General features: G+C 42.2%; 2 protein-coding genes across 2 annotated transcripts; both read right to left on the bottom strand.

The window, feature by feature from the left end:
- Positions 1-4,636: 4,636 nt before the first annotated feature.
- LOC124690360 (3-oxoacyl-[acyl-carrier-protein] reductase 4-like) lies at positions 4,637-6,811 on the bottom strand. The gene is made up of 12 exons (XM_047223750.1): positions 6,800-6,811; positions 6,560-6,698; positions 6,292-6,437; positions 6,071-6,124; positions 5,849-5,929; positions 5,692-5,737; positions 5,480-5,574; positions 5,378-5,410; positions 5,159-5,293; positions 4,943-5,036; positions 4,769-4,851; positions 4,637-4,669 (listed from the first exon to the last, which is right to left on the bottom strand). The coding sequence occupies exons 1-12, from the start codon at positions 6,809-6,811 to the stop codon at positions 4,637-4,639; spliced, it is 951 nt and encodes a 316-aa protein (XP_047079706.1).
- A 1,860-nt stretch (positions 6,812-8,671) lies between these two features.
- Positions 8,672-13,002, bottom strand: LOC124687802 (mediator of RNA polymerase II transcription subunit 9-like). Its single transcript, XM_047221545.1, has 5 exons — positions 12,590-13,002; positions 10,900-10,962; positions 10,266-10,346; positions 8,827-8,885; positions 8,672-8,735 (listed from the first exon to the last, which is right to left on the bottom strand). The coding sequence occupies exons 1-5, from the start codon at positions 12,800-12,802 to the stop codon at positions 8,672-8,674; spliced, it is 480 nt and encodes a 159-aa protein (XP_047077501.1). The 5' UTR covers positions 12,803-13,002.
- Positions 13,003-16,452: the final 3,450 nt, after the last annotated feature.

Raw genomic sequence — 16,452 nt, forward strand, 5'->3', positions numbered from 1 at the left:
TACTCTGAGTGTCAAGGTAAATGAGACAGTGGGTCCATATTTTGGTAGTTACAAAGGTGTTAGACAGGGGGATCCTTTTGCTCCGTTCTTGTTCAATATGGCTGCCAATAGTTTATCCAAAATGGTTGCTTCTGCACAGAGAAATGGGTTTTTGAAAGGTTTGGCTGATAACTTGGTGGAACAGGGGGTAGCTATTCTTCAGTATGCAGACGACACTATTCTCCTGTTACAGGATGATATGGAGGGTGCAATAAATATGAAGTTGTTGCTCTATATTTTTGAATGTATGTCAGGATTGAAAATCAATTTTGAAAAAAGTGAGACAATGTTGGTTTTGGATGATCCAGACAAACTACAGGACTATGTAAACTTGTTTAACAGTGGTGCCTGGCCTATTAATTATCTGGGCACGCCTGTCTGTGCCAGGAGACCTACTGTGACAGAAATGCAGTTTATTGAGGAAAAAGTGAAAAAAAGTATGGGTGGATGGATGGGTGGAGCTATGTCAATTGGAGGGAGACTGGTAAAATTTGATTCTTGTCTGTCTAATATTGTTGTATACCAGATGTCCATGAGGCTTTTGCATTAAAAAAATGTGGAAGCAATATCAAAACCCATTAGGGCTTTCTTTTGGGCAGGTGATGCAAACAAAAGGAAATATCATTTTGTTAAGTGGAGATGGATATGTAAACCCAGAGGTAAAGGTGGCTTGGGGATCAAAGACTTGTATAAATTCAATATAAGTTTGATGTGCAAATGGCGGTGGAAATTGGAGAGAGAGGAGGGACCTTGGCAGGAGTTTATGAGAAGAAAGTACTTGGGAGAGGCATGGATTCAATGGGGGAGACATAGAGCTGGTGATTCACCACTGTGGTCAGATATGTTACATATCAGGGAGGTTTATCTCTGTGGCAGAAGAATGAATGTTGGTAATGGCCATAGAACTAGTTTCTGGGGGGATGCATGGTGTGGCCACACTCCTCTTAAGGAAAAGTTCCTTGAGTTGTATGATATTTGTAATGAACAGATTATTTCTGTGGCTGCTGCTGCTCAGATGGGCTGGAGGTTGACTTTCAGAAGATGGCTATCTCATGATCTCTTTGCTCAGTGGCATGGTTTGGTAAATATTCTAAATCAAACAACTCTTTCAGATGAGACAGATAGACCAGGTTGGAAATGGTCAAAGAATGGATAATTCTCAGTAAAAAGTTTGTACAAAAAAATGTGCAGCAATGGTATAGACAGATCTTTCAAACATTTGTGTAAAAGCAAAATTCCTCTGAAGATCAAAGTTTGGCTTTGGCTGATCTGGCATAATGCCATTGCCTCAAAAGATAATCTGTTGAGAAGGGGTTGGATATGTGACGCTTTCTGTCAATTCTGCTCTGTGAATGAATTCATTTTGCATCTTTTTTTTCTTTTAAAATATGTGTGGAGCTTGGTGGGGATGGTTTTTGGTGCATCTACATATCCTGGATCATTTTCACAGTATTTCTGGTGGATGCCACCGATCTCCAGCGCAAGTCGCAACGTCCAGATCGCCGGCGTCGCTGCCATCTACTGGGCGATGTGGAAAACGCGTAACAAATCTTGTTTTGAAAAGAAACACTTAAAAATCATGCTGATTTAATCTGTCTTGCTGCGGCTTTTATGAAATATTGGACAGGTCTGCACTCGGATGTGGAGGCGACACAGCTCCAGCAAGGCGCGGGTGCTTTCCTCAACTTGGCTTTGGGTGCTGGGAACGATGCCAGTGGTAGCAGCTCTGCTCCGATGGATGGTCGCCGTTTGCTGAACCAAGCAGATGAAGGTGCTGTTGAGGATGCACGGAAGGACGAAGACAATATGGAAGCTTGATTTTGGATGGAAGCAATTTGGAAGCCTGTTGGTTGAGCTGCAACAAAACTGTGTCGTTCTTTTGTTGGTTCTTTTGTTGGTTCTGATGGAAGTTTCCCGCTCCTGGTGTGAGCTTTATGGTGGTAGATGTTAAAAACCTGTTTTTCTCCTTGGTGTTTTTGGCTAGTTTAGTCTTCTGTGTATTTATAACAAAACTGTGAAGGGGGAAACCCTTGGATGATGTATTTTCGTTATCACTGATAATGAAAATTCAGGCCTTGTGTGGGCTTGCTTGGAAAAAAAATGCATGTTTACATTTTATCTCTCTCTTCTCTCTTGCTTGCGATACAATTGGTGTATGCATTAATTAATAAGAGGAGTTGTAGACTTTTTTGGTCTTTGCGAATTAGCCATCTAGCCTTATAGTTAGGGAGTACGTGTTACAGTACTCGCTGACCCTATAATATATTGGGCCATTCGGGGCCTGGTTGCCGACTTTGCTGCGGACAACAGAGGGATCCACGCCTGCTGCTCCACGAGGAAGGATGGCCGGCAGCTCGATCTTCCTCTGTGGGCTACAGCATCCGACGACCCCGCACTGGCCATCCAAGCGTTGTTTCTCTGCTTCTCCTGAGCCGCAGGGAGCCCTTTATTTTCAAAACATCGAAAATCAGATTTGAGAATTTCAAAATAATCTATTATTTTCTTCTGTAGACATATCGAGTGAAGATGAATTCAATGAAGTCGCAAAATCTGTCAAAAAATGTGTACATTGTACTTTGGAATACATGAAAAACACACAAAAAATGTCTCTAAGTAGAGACATTAAAATTATCACTTTTAGTCTTCTCATGTGTAGGTCATAATTGAAAATAAAATTTGATGAAGTTTTATAAACACGCTCGTACTGGATATCCATATTTATATGTATATCTTCCTAGTTTGTAGATTTTGTGCTTATCAAGTTAAAGGCTATTTGTTTCGCGAAAACGCAAAAAAGTTTATAGAAAAGAAGTTTACATTACAAGCCTAAGACAAGGCTGGGACACCCACCCACACACCCAACACTCAAAACGTGATTACGACAAAAGGCCGCAATCCGTCGAGTGCTCCTCTAAGACGCTACAGTGTTAGCTCCTCCGCCAAACAGAACCCATGCCGATGAAAGTCGCAGTGCTTGTGCATCATCAAAATTACCAAGAACCTGCCAGCCGCAGCCAAGAGGCGTACCACCCGGATCCCGCGAGCCCACCCGGCTCAGCTGGGAGCATTGCTGCTCCAGGGACGTCGTCGGCGCAACGGCTACCTCCTAGCAACCTCAACGGACGCGCAAGCGTGCAGTCTTCAGCAGCCCGCCATCAAGCACAGAGGCCAGCCCACCACTGCTCATCTAGAGGCCCGCTCGCGCTGTCCGAGGAAGATCCTTGTCGCGCAGGCCACCGCGATACCCCACAAGAGGCCGGCGCGCCACCTACATCGCAAGGCACCTCCCAAGCGGCCGACACAGAGAACTCCGAGGAAGAACCACTGCCCGAACTCAAGTTCCCAAGACGACGCCTCCAAGAAGGGTACGACGTCAAAGACGTCGTCGTCGCCCGATTTGGCATGCCAAATCTGAGGTTTTCAACCGAAACCTGAGACCCTGGGCGAGGGAGGAGCCACAATTCCTCGATGACGCCACATAGGAAACGGCACCCTCAGGCGTCGCCGTCACCGGCCCCGAAAGGCAGGGCTTTCGCCCGGAGCATAGTACCTCACCACCGCAAGCAGCGTCCGCCCTTCGCCTAAAGCTCACGCGCTGACCCGTCCAATGGGAGGGCTCACCGGCAGGTTTGCGCGCATCCACCTCAGGGAGGTATCACCGGCCACCCAGCACCGCCTATGCGCCGCCAGCGCCGCACGGGCGCCCCATGCCACCACGCCAAGATGGCATTAGGCTCAGCTCAACCCGGCCAGAGCAGCAGCACCCTGCGCTCGGAGCCGAGGAGGATGGGCGAGGAGCAGGTGGGCGACCGCACCCAGGCACAGGTGGCCAGAACGGCCGGGGCCCGCCTTCCCCGGATCTGGCCCAAAGGGCCCAGATCTGGGCTGGCCGACCCGCGCCGCCACGGCGCCAACTCCGGCCGCCCAGCACCGTCGCCGTCGCTGGGCAGACATGGAGCTCCTGCCGCCGCCGTCGGGTTTGCCCGCGCACCTACATGCGTGCGGTTGGTGGAGATGCCCACCGCCGCCGGCACCCCGCGGGCTTTGCCCAGCGGCTCCCGCCGCCGCCGGCGGAGGAGGGGGCGGGAGAGGTTTGGGGCGGAGGAGGGAGTTAGGGTTTCGCCCTGACTCGCCCGCGGGGACGAGCCAGGAGCGTCTCCACCTTACAGTTAAAGGCTATTTTTATTCCGCACTTTTTCAAGCCCCCAACATAAGAAGTTTCAAACGCCTATTCACCCCTCTAGGCGGCATTCTTGATCTTTGGTCAAAGAAAACATAAAAAACGAAGACGTATTATTTATTGGAATGGAGGGAGTATGCAGCGATTCGGCCTACCAATCAATTCGGTTTATTTGATGTACGAACGGTTCTTAAACTTACCATCACCACCTCTAGCAATTCAATAGAAAAGGTGAAGTCTCTGGTGAAGTATATATTTTTGTTTTGCGAGGTGTAGTGTTGAACTTCTAGACTACAACTTTCTTGTACCCCATCTAAAAAAAAACTTGTACCCAACGAAAAGTAGCTACTGTTTTACAAGTCTGGCGCAAAGGCATGGAGCACCGTACACCTTGTGGTGGTTCTGTTTTAGTTGCACTTAAATGGACAGTCCACCATCAACCGGGAGCACCTGTACCAGCAGATTAAACAAGGTAAGTACGGAGTATTCAGTAAGTACACACATCCAAAATCATTTCGACTCATGTAAAAAAAGAACATTTCGACTTGCCTGCCCGGTCATGTAGCTTGCAGCCGGATGAACGGCCATGAACTCTACCAGACCAGCGATCTCTTCTGGCTTGCCGAACCGTCCTGGAAATAATCCATTAGCAGCAGCACTAGAACCAAATAAAAATTCAGTGCAAATTATTCAGACGGGTGCAGTGTGTGCTAGACCAGTGACCTAATGGTATTGTCTCGAGTGCCTTTCTTTCGATGTCGTCGCCTAGTTTTGCTGTCATGTCGGACGCGACCCAGCCCGGCGCAACCGCATTCACCTGCAAAACCAAGCGGGCAAAGCATGTAGCCAGCAGCAGGCTATGTTATTATTCTTGCTCTTAAGATGTAGTTTGTTTTTGGTTGGCCTGCAATGACATGACATGACATGGCTGCTACTTGCATTTATGTTTCTGCTACCGTATTCCCTTGCCATGGCCTTTGTCAATCCGATCACCCCGGCCTTGGCAGCGCAGTAGTTGGCCTGCCCAATGTTGCCGATGATCCCGGCGACGGACGCGATGTTGATGATCCTTCCCTGGGGCAAATCAACCAGTCAAAAAACTGTTCCAACATTTGATCATACAAGACGGTTAACAGAAAAAGGTATCTCGATCTGTACCTTTTTCCTCTTCATCATCACTGCCGCCGCGGCCTGAAACGTGATAACGGGAACTTGAGCATATCTGGTGCCGGTTACTGACGCCAAGAAAACAAATCTCACCTGGGAACAGAGGTAGACGCCGGTGAGATTAACGTCGACCACTTCCTGCCATTGCGTCCGCTTCATTCGCATTAGCAACGCATCTCGTGTGATTCCTACTCATCAACAAACCACGCCCGTCTCATCAAAACCTATTGTCAAGGTAATATATAGGTGCCAAATGACTTAGGCAGTTAGTTGTGCAGCTCAGAGAGATTAAAAATCAGCCGAACCTGCATTGTTCACCAGCACGTCCAGAGTGCCCCAAGTATCGATTGCCTGTATCAACATCCTACACCGATCATATATGTGCACCCAGCCAGAGAACAGCATATTCCACTCAACAAAACTGCTTGCTATTCTTTGGCTTAGAGCAGAACCAAAACTCACCGCTCTCATCATGGATTCCACATCTGCTTCCATCGAGACGTTGGCGGAGAAAGAGATGGCTGTTCCACCGTACTCCTCAATCTGAACGGAGCACGATATGAATGTGTTTGCACAAGGGAAACAAGCATGGCAAGAAAAAGGATTGACATGTGAGGCACCGTGCTTGTAGATGTTTTACGTGCAACTGTAAGGTCAAGTTGAAGGAGCGATTTCAGTACTCACCTCTCTGCACACTTCTTCAGCTTCTATACCGGACTTGGTATAGTTCACAACTACCTTGCATAAACAAAATACCAAGTTTATATTAGCTCCAATCCTCCCATGAGTACACAACAGATCGACTACCCTACCATATATACATTTTACTTGTTTCATTCGGAGGTTGGTAACCTAGTTTCTTTACTATTGCTGATCCCAACCCAACATACAAGCACTATACTTACCTTGCACCCTGACTTGCCAAGGGCCACAGCTATGGCTCTCCCGATCCCTCTCGATGCCCCCGTGACCACTGCAACCGGGGCTTCATGCTGTGCCCAGCCATCCATGCTCACTCCAGTCATAGCTCTAATCTGGCCATCTCTTCTGGCTACAGTAGGTTATTTCTATCCGTCAGAAACACCACCTCGTAAGAAGGAAAGTGACAAATGGTCCAACACAAGAGGTGGTTTGATCGATTGCCTGATGAAACGAGACTGCCCGGCCGATGACGCTGCTGGAATCTGCAGCTTTGGTGTCGTGGTGCTGGTGCCTGAGACACGAGGCCGGCTGAGCATGGCACGGTGGACGCCATGGAAGAGGTGTTGGCTAGCTCCGCCTCAGTTAGCTGCCGATCATGTAGAAATGGTATCTTCAATATTCTATACTACTCTGTTTTGCGCATATAGTGGCAACGGAAAGAGGGCTGGCTCCATGTTAAAATGGAGGTTTTCTTTGCATGATCGCTGAAACAGTTCCATGCATGTTAGCTGTGCCAAGGCCACACCAACTGTTAATAGCTGCACTTGCTTTAAGATTTGCATGTTCCTGCTGAAAAAATGCACTATTTTTGCTACCTCTGGAAGTCTGAATAAATAGTATCCCCCTCTAGTCAGCACGCTCAAAAGAACTTGCAATTAGAATATACAGTTATTAAGCACGGTTGGACCGTTGAAATATGAGTTGTTTTATTTGGAGTTTGTGCAGAGGCTGGGGAAACCCATTTCGAAAAATTTGGAGTTTTTGCATGTTCCCAAGATGAACCAAACAACCTTAATCCTGCACCATTATTCACTAAAGACCACCTGGTAGAGTAATTAAATAATGTGACTTGCCTAACATGTTTCATCAAAAAAACTCATGGGCAGTCTAGCAACCCAGTATATTTCATCAAATAAATATGGCATATGAGACGGCTTCTATCATACACCAATTGATCATTGTCATACCGGTTGAATACTTGAATCAACAAAATATGCAACTGAATCTGAGCACACTACGGTGATACCAAAAAACTCATGGGCAGTCTAGCAACAGGCAATTCAACTCCAGTTCGAAAAAGAACAAAATGTGTATGCAAATACAGTTTATGTTAGGAAGTGAGCCTAGTTTAACTGGTTTGGAGAGTAGATGTACAAACTCAAATCTCGGTTCCTATTTATACGTGAGCTCTCCCGGTACTCATGCTTAATGGCATTTCCTGTCGTTTGTTTTCATGAGGAAGCGTGCTTCAGGACTCATAGCAGCGGCATGCAAGTGGAGATGATATCATAGGAGAAGTTCAAAGTTTACTTGAAAATCGAAGGTTGGTCTGGAGTTTCTTCAGGGTGGAAATCTATGATTTATGATTGAGCGATGACAGCGATTGTGCACCATTTTCTTTTTGGAGGCGCCGCTTTTGAAAAAATTAGACTTCATGTGTTGTCTTGGTGATGTTTATACCGGCTGCTACAAGGACTAGATCACTATAGCGGGACTTTTTTTTTGTTTATTCTTCTTTTTTAGTTGTGTGATCCCATAGTGTCAATAGGGCATTGCGTTGTTGTAGGGTCACCATTATCTCATGGGGAGAGCCCATGGTTTTTTTAAAAGAAGAGTGGTCCGGAAGTGCCACTGCGTGTCCGACCACTAGGCTATGCCTTAGTTCTCATGAATTAATGATGTTGGAATAGCCATGCAACCCACGCAAAAGAGAACGGTCTATCTGATGTAGCTTCAGTTGATCTATAAGTGAACAGACTTCCTATGGTATTGCACTATTGCTTAGTCCGATTATTTATCATAGTAATCCAAGTGGCATCCTCATTGAGAGATGATATAACGACCTCTCACACATGTTGTAGAAATCCTTATCCCTGTGTAAAGCAAGTAAGGGAAAATTTCAGTAGAATTTAGCCAGGGCAGTGACATATAACGTAGTAGTATGAGTTATCTGGGGCTCTGAGCTTGCAAAATTTCATGGCGAGTTTCAGAAGTTTCATCCCCAGTATAGACTCCGGTACAACACAAATCAATCTCAGGAGTTGGCCAAGCATGTCTGCTACAACGAGCTCAGATCATCTTCGCCAGATGGGAAGGCGACGACCTTTTCTTTTTTCTTTTTGGGGTGATCGGGAATGTAGGGTCCCCTCTCCCACCAATACTATTCATGTACAACCGTGGGATTATTGGTTGATCTGATGGGCGTAATATTCTAACCTCAACGATTAACCTGGAAGCTTGAAAGGTGCCTCCAACAAGTAGACATATATAAGATATTTCAGACAGTGGGGGCAAGGAGGCCATCATAATATTGTGAGAGAATATCAAATAGCAGCAATTCCAACTCAAGAGCTCCAAACGTTTCTATCTTGTTGTATCCCCCTTTATGAGGTCTTCCACTGAGATTCTGTATTTTGTGATCAAATCCCTGGTGAACATGACAATGGTTATCACAAAACTCTACTGAAACACAAAATTGTTAGCGAATTGCATTGACAATGGAGGCACAGAGCACATACTTCCTTTGATCAAGCAGTTGCTGCGTTTCTTCCAAACTTTGACCTTGTCCTTCAACCGTCTGATGGTAACAAAATGAAACAATTTCCATGAGTATAGGGGCTCAGAGTGGGAACTATCAGTGGCATTAGCTGGTAAGTACTTCTATGACTCTCCACGAGAGACCCATAAAATCATTTCGTCTTTCTAACTGTTTTTTTCTTTTTCTTTTTTTTTTTTTGCTTTGCGGCTGTGTGCATCCTAGCTAGGCCGGGTGTAACCTCTTATGAATTGTATCAGCGTGATCCTAACTTATAAGTCAAATAAAACACCCTTTATCAAAATAAATAAAAATGCGTAGATTTAATACACAACATTAATTCTCAAGGTTATTAGCTAAAAAAGATAAACTAACCAAAGTTAAAGCATACCTACCAAATATTAATAATTTAATGATAGTAGATTATATTTACAAAAAAATAGCAGCTAGGCTAATGTACAGCTTATTCTTGTAGGATGTGGGTTGTTATCATCTTAGTGATGTAACTGCAACCAGAGTAACAAAGGTGCAAATAAAATAATATCGCCTGTTTAAAAATGGATGTCCTTTTAGCCTCTTCAAATTTTCTCAAATTATTTGTTCCATTTATACTTGCAATCTAAATTTAATCACTGTGTTCCTACTTTACACTTTGTTAATGTCATTAAGAAAATAACTAATTTGACTCATTTTGTGTTTGGATGCCTTGCTTTGGGGAGGAAAATCGGGAACTTAGTGACATTGTGAGAAAATTGAGATGTGTATCCGAAACTTAGTGCCATTGAATCGAAATAGCTCTAAACCGATGATAAATACTAGATTATCCGGTTTTAAATATTAGGTTGCTGAACTTTTTAGGAGAAAAGGAAAAGACTAAAGTATGACTAAGCTAATCCATTAATCTATTAGTGTTTCAACTTAGAACTTTTGGCACTTCTGACAAATTTGGAGATTCTGCAGATGGTCCCACAATATTCATGTATCATATATTATACTTCTTCCGTTCTATAATTCTTGTCGTGGTTTTAGTTCAAAGTTTGAACTAAAACCACGACAAGAATTATGGAACGGAGGGGGTACTTTTCAACCAAACCAATCTGTCTAGCAAGTCAGCCCTACAGTTAAGCATGGCTAGAAGAGACAAAAGTAACATGCTGCCTAGTTGAAACTTGAAACAACATTCTATCGCCACACTAAATTAGTATTATTGTTGTTATAGGCTATTGATCCTCAGAGGCTCAGAGCCTACAATAATTTCCACAGAAATACATAATATAAAGTATTGTTACGTACAGCAGAAAGTAAACAGTGTGGTCTATATTGATCACCCAAGAGAATATTTTACTTTATGCCACTATTGAGTACCAATTGAGACAAGTTAAGAAAAGCTACTAGATACAAAGCCACGTATAGAAAACTTACAATAGATCTTGAGCTTAGTGTTCCTGATATGACGTTTAACAACTGTTGGCACCTGGCAAATTGACTGGTCAATTCTTCAACCTATATATAAAAAAACAGCTCTCATTACTGGATTAATAGTATGCTCTGATGTAATCATATATATGGCTTCCAAATTCTACTTAAGCACAATGCAAAACTAAGATAGCAGTTCAGTTTATTAACTGGGTACAAATAAGTATGAGACCAGAACAGAAACAAAAGTCATAAGTCGTAACATTATACAGTAGGATGGTAATCCTCCCAGAGACCCATAGCTCAGAGTTGATAACAAACCAACATCCTAGCATCACTGGAGTGTGGAGTCAAATAATTTAATTTTAGCGTACTGCTCTCTCCCATTCAACAAACTCAATGAACAGCTTTTCTTAGACCAGAAGCAGCTATCTAGTAATACTCCATACGACTGAGCATAGTAACTTCACAGTCTACACAAAGCCAAACAGGATGAAACACTAAATTTCTACAGCTAAATAAGTTTTCAGAAATATATATGCTAAAACACTATTTTGCTATATGCATCCCTTTTGACAAAGATCAGCCACCATAATCCCATCATATTTTTCTTCAACAAATGAAAAAATAAACTGCTTACCAACGCATCAAAAGCTTGATCCCGTGTGCCTGTTCCAATTGCATCACCTAATCTTGTCACTGACTGATATAGCAGGCATAAAAACAAATAAAATATCACCCATATGGCTTAGTACTTACAGAAACATGAGAAAATGACGGTTAGCTCCATTGCTAAGATGTGATAGTTGTGCAATGCTATTACAAAGATAACATTTCTCATTTCTTGATGCAAGTACGAACATGTGATATGTTGCACAATGCTACAACCAACTCACTGAAGTTCTATAATGGTACCACAATATTCTCATCTAATAGATCTAATTTCAAAATTGTGTTTTGCTGATTAACCAGAACATTTCTTTTCTATACTCTCGTTGTTATATTCGTGTACAAAGTCCATATACTCTCGTCATATAATCTCATTGTGACGGACACCACATGTGGTCGGCTAATCATAATTCTGCCTAGATATGGCATTGACAACATTGAGACCCTATATTCTTCAATTATATTCCAATTGATCCAACTTAAATGCTTCATAAGTTGTTTCCAAAATGGTGACAGTGCAGTGGTGGCATCATGCCGGTATAGACAAGTGGCTATGGCCAGTTGACCACAACTATGGAGATGAAGGCATACTTCACCCCTATCCCTTTTCTCTAGGTTTGCTTTGCTGAATATGTGATTTGGTTTGAACATCCCAAGTGAACCAGAATGAGTGTCAGGGATATAATATCGTCGGTGAACTACAATCAGATCCTGCGACTAGGATCATAGTTCAGAGGGGGTTGTATCAGGTTCAATGATTGTTTTGCAAGAAAATTATGCAGTGGAGATACTTAGTACAAAGGGATGTTTCAGTGACATTTTGCAATCATACCATATTTGCATCTGCAGAGAGCTAGATATTAATGAATGTACCAAGAAAATTGATATTCATAGAACTTAAATATTTACTCAGCTGCATGTTTGGCTGGCTTTTCTTACCAAGAAGTATAATGCGAGAAAGAGATATAATTAATGAAAACATAGGCCCTGATTTCATTAATGAAAATCACAACTACATAGTTCGACCCCAGCACAGCCGTTACAGCTGTTCACAAAACAACATACAGACTGAAGAACCATCCCGCGCTATATCTTTGGCATAATCCTAGAAGAATGATACAGTATACCAAAAAATAATATACTACATTTACAGAAAAGATTGATAGCCTATACCAGAGCTATCCCATTACTACTGTTTAAGAATATACTCCCTCCGTTCATAATTAAAGATATTTTGGATATTTCAATATGGACTACATACAGACTGAAATTATTGAACCAACACACTGAAATGCATCTAGATATGTACAATTCAGAAAAAAATTAGAACATCTTGTAATTTGGAATGGACTGATACTTGCCAATAGTATTGAAAATCCACATGTTAAACAAAATGGATGGAGCACAGGGGGTGCTCCATCCATTTTGCGAAACATATGGGGGTATATGGACTTTTTTTCCACTTGAAACTGAAAATCCGAAGTGATGAGAAGTGGTCAATAACCAATCTCAATCAGCTCCATACCAAATTTGTACCAGAAGGACATGTTGACTTTCTTTAATCTTTCTCAAAGTGTAGTCAAAATGTGCTAAGCAGTCCATCCCCCTTCCACTAATAATACAGAGAACCCAAATCTCAAGAGAAGCGGATTGTAACTTACGTGGAGGAGGTGGAAGTGGGACGCAAGCGAGGAGTGCTGCTGCTGCTGCGGTGGCGGCGGCGTTGCTTGCTGCTGCTGCTGCTGCGGCGGCGGCGGCGGCTGCTGCTGGTATTGGAGGGCGTGTAGATGGTCGGGCTGCGGTGACATCACCATCGCCTGGTAAGGGTCACCGTACTGCTGCTGCAGAAGCTGCGGCGGGAGGTGATGGTCCATCTTCTTCTCCCCTGCCTGCTACACAGGGATCTTATTCGGGATCCAGGGCTCTGAAATGGAACAGGAAGAAGAAAGACTGAAGCGGCGGAATTGGAGAGGGGAGGCTGCAGATCTGACAGGCTGATATTTGGGATCGCGGGGCCCGTCGCCAGCGGCAGGCGGAGCGCCGGAGAACTATAGCGCGGAGCGCGGTCGAGTAGCGAGACTTGGCACTGCCTGGAAAATTCCAGCAAAATAAAGTTTAATAAAACGTGATGGTGATTCACTGATTTCACCAAAAAGAAATACATTCCGGTAAATTAGCAAATAAGCAAGAGAAGAAGGCTAGCCATACTCATTTTTCCTCTTCCATGGGATCTAGTTGCGCGTGAACTGTAAACTTATAGTAAAACACTACTTCCTCCATTCAGATTTAATCGACGTGGAGGGAGGCATGCATATGCATGTATTTAGCTAGCTGGGTGCGTTAATTATTTAAGATCAGAGTTAGTACTTGTAATGACATTTATTTTGAATTGGAAGAACTATTAAATATTCCCCGTTTCAAAATAGTTGAAGTCGCAGGTTTGTCCATATTCAAACTATTTTCACTTTAACCAAGTCAAACTATTAAATTTATCACACAATATACTTTTCAGAATTCAGAGAGAACAAGGAGTATACTTTTTTGGCTACATGAAAAATTAGTTTCACACAACAACAATAAAAGATCTTTATAAACATCCTTGTAAAATCAGTTGAGATCTAGTTAGTTCTTCGTGAAATGATACAGTATTATATTTTTTAAACTAATGGGCCAACAATTCTTCATACCATTGTGAGCATCATGTTAGTATGATCGCATTGTAAAATTGAGTCTAAATTACTAGCTTCATTCCTAAATATAAAAGTGTTTTAAGAATTCAAATGGACCTCCTAAACTAGAGATATGCTCTCTATTTTATAACCAGTTGTAGAAAATTAGCCACATAAGTAGCTGGAAGCCAAAAAAAACTCCAAATATTAGCTACATAAGTAGCCAATGTAACTCTTTATTTTAAATATTCGTAAATCATATATTTGAAAACAAGATGTAACCAATGATGCATGCTACTAGCATGTAAACTAATAATACAAATATTATAGTGTAGACAAAACTGATAAAAGTATGAATCTGAGTATAGTGAATAATGCATATTGAAAACTATAAAATCGATTAGACTGTTTTTTTCAAATATTTTTAGCCTAAATATAACGGATTTCACATTAAGATTATGCACGCATGTAGGATACATCATTGACTACATAAAGAATTAACTTTTTATAACTTGTAAATATGATTTTTATGCCTACTCAACTGGTTGTCAATAATAAATTCTCTGGAAGATGAAAATACCTCTTAAAACAAAGATTTTTGGATGGTATTTTTATCGGGGTGTTATTCTAACTAAGGATAACCTTGTAAAACGCAACTGGCATGGATGTAAGAAATGTGTTTTCTGTCATGAAGAGGAGACAATCAAACACCTTTTCTTTAACTGTCGTGTTGCTAGATCTATATAGTCAATCATTTAGATAGGTTCTATCTATACCCACCTTGTAGCATTGCAAATATTTTTGGTAATTAGCTTAATAAGGTCGATACAAGGTATAAAACGCTTATCAGAGTGGGCGCGATTGCGGTTGTATGGTCGCTTTGTTTGTGTAGAAATGATAAGGTTTTTACTGATAAAAAATATTCTCTCATGCATGTCATTTACCGCTATACGGCTTTGTTCCGTTCATGGTCGCCACTTCAACGCTTGGAGGACCGAGACCTCTTTACTAAGGTGTCAGATACGACCGAGGAGTTTATTCCTGTAATTTCCCTGGTTTAGAGACGATCGAGGGGTAGATTTTAGAAAGGGATGTGCATTGCATTGTAAATTACGGGGAAATTTCGCGTTTTTAAAACAAAACTGCATCGAAGGGGGATAGGTTTCTCTCTCGACACCTTACAGGGTTAGGGTTTCGAGAGTGCGATGAACTTGTTCTTACTTAACTAGATTAGGGTTTTGAGAAGAGAGAAGAGAAGATGCATCACAATCTTAAGTTGCATGATTGAATTCAAAATTAAGTTGTTTGATTGAATTCAACCCAAATTTGAATTTCAAATTCAAACATCAAATTGATATCACATAATTCAAACTTGAGATAATGCATTACACAATTATAAGTAATCAAGAATATGAATAGTACAATACATAAATAAAGCTCATTAAGGAAAACTTGAGCTTTATTGATAATCACACATAATACAATGTCATTTACAATATCCAAAAAAAGTAATATGAAATATTACAACATATTACAAGAATTGGACAAAAATAGAAAAAGAAAAGAAAAGGAAATTACAATTCAATGTTCTATCCTAACACTACAAGCTAAACTTCATTTAGTCTTGTACTTGATGATCTTCATGATCATTGGAGCATCAGATTGATCTCTGCACACAACACAGCAAAGAACTAGTTATGCCAAGTGGCATTGCCACTTGGCAGGTTAGAAAGAAATAGAAATGGTGGATAATACCAAGTCTGCCGAGCTGATCCACTCTCACAGCCAAGTGCAAAGCATCAGCATACACACACACGACACGCTCACGTGGCTGTGTGCATGCAACACATACACACAGTGAGTCACCAAAGGGGAGAGGTGGAGTTGTCGACCAGAGAAGCAAGGGCCAACCATATAAAAGCTTTTCCACAGTAAACCCTAAGCCAAATCCATCGACAGGCTCCATTTGGTAAGTCACCAGGAACCAAGAACAATCAAGAACAGCAAGAGCAGGAAGAACAGCCAGAGCTGTTCAACCTGTCCAAAATCACCACAGAATCAAACCAAGATCACAAGCTCACAAGGAGGAGCAGGACAAGCACCAGTTCATCACTGAAGCAATCCTCTACACCAACCCTATTTCTAGGAGCTGGAGTGAGGTATACACAAGAATCATGAGCAAGCATCTGTCATGCTCATAAATAAGCATATGCACCAAACACACACAAGCAAAAGGGTGTGATACCCTATTTGTGTCATCATCTGGCTACTAAGCCATATGGTGCAAGCAAAGGTAGTAAAGGCCATTAGGAAATTATCTTATGGGAACAGCAGCTATGAAAATTAATGCATAACCGAAGAAATCCAGCAAGAGATGAAGACACAGACTAGCCTAGCCACATACTTAGCACCTATAGCTAATGATGCCATCGGATCGATAGACACTCTGTGTCTATTCATGTTGTCAACATCAAAGTCCACTGGGAATCCATCAAGGGATTAGCCAGTGAGCATCTATTTACCACAGAAAGCCAATATAGGTGGGAGCTACCCTAACAGCAAGGATTTACTATCAGGGCCACCTCAACCACTTCACAAAATCCCACAGATAAGCCATGCACAAATATCATTACCCAGAAGGGTTCAAATAAAGCTAGGGTTTCCAATATCTTATTGGCATCTCTCTAGCTCTACTAAATCATCCCATATGATCATCACTGCAAGGCAGTTCACATCAATTATCTATTTAGCCAAGCAAGGAATTACAGATAAATGAAACAGACAAGTAACCAAGCACTAACATCCTGCTAGTGAACCAATGGCTCACTGCAAGCATCAGATGATGCTTGAGCAAG

Source organism: Lolium rigidum, chromosome 2 (assembly GCF_022539505.1).
Source record: "Lolium rigidum isolate FL_2022 chromosome 2, APGP_CSIRO_Lrig_0.1, whole genome shotgun sequence".
Lineage (NCBI taxonomy): Eukaryota > Viridiplantae > Streptophyta > Magnoliopsida > Poales > Poaceae > Lolium > Lolium rigidum.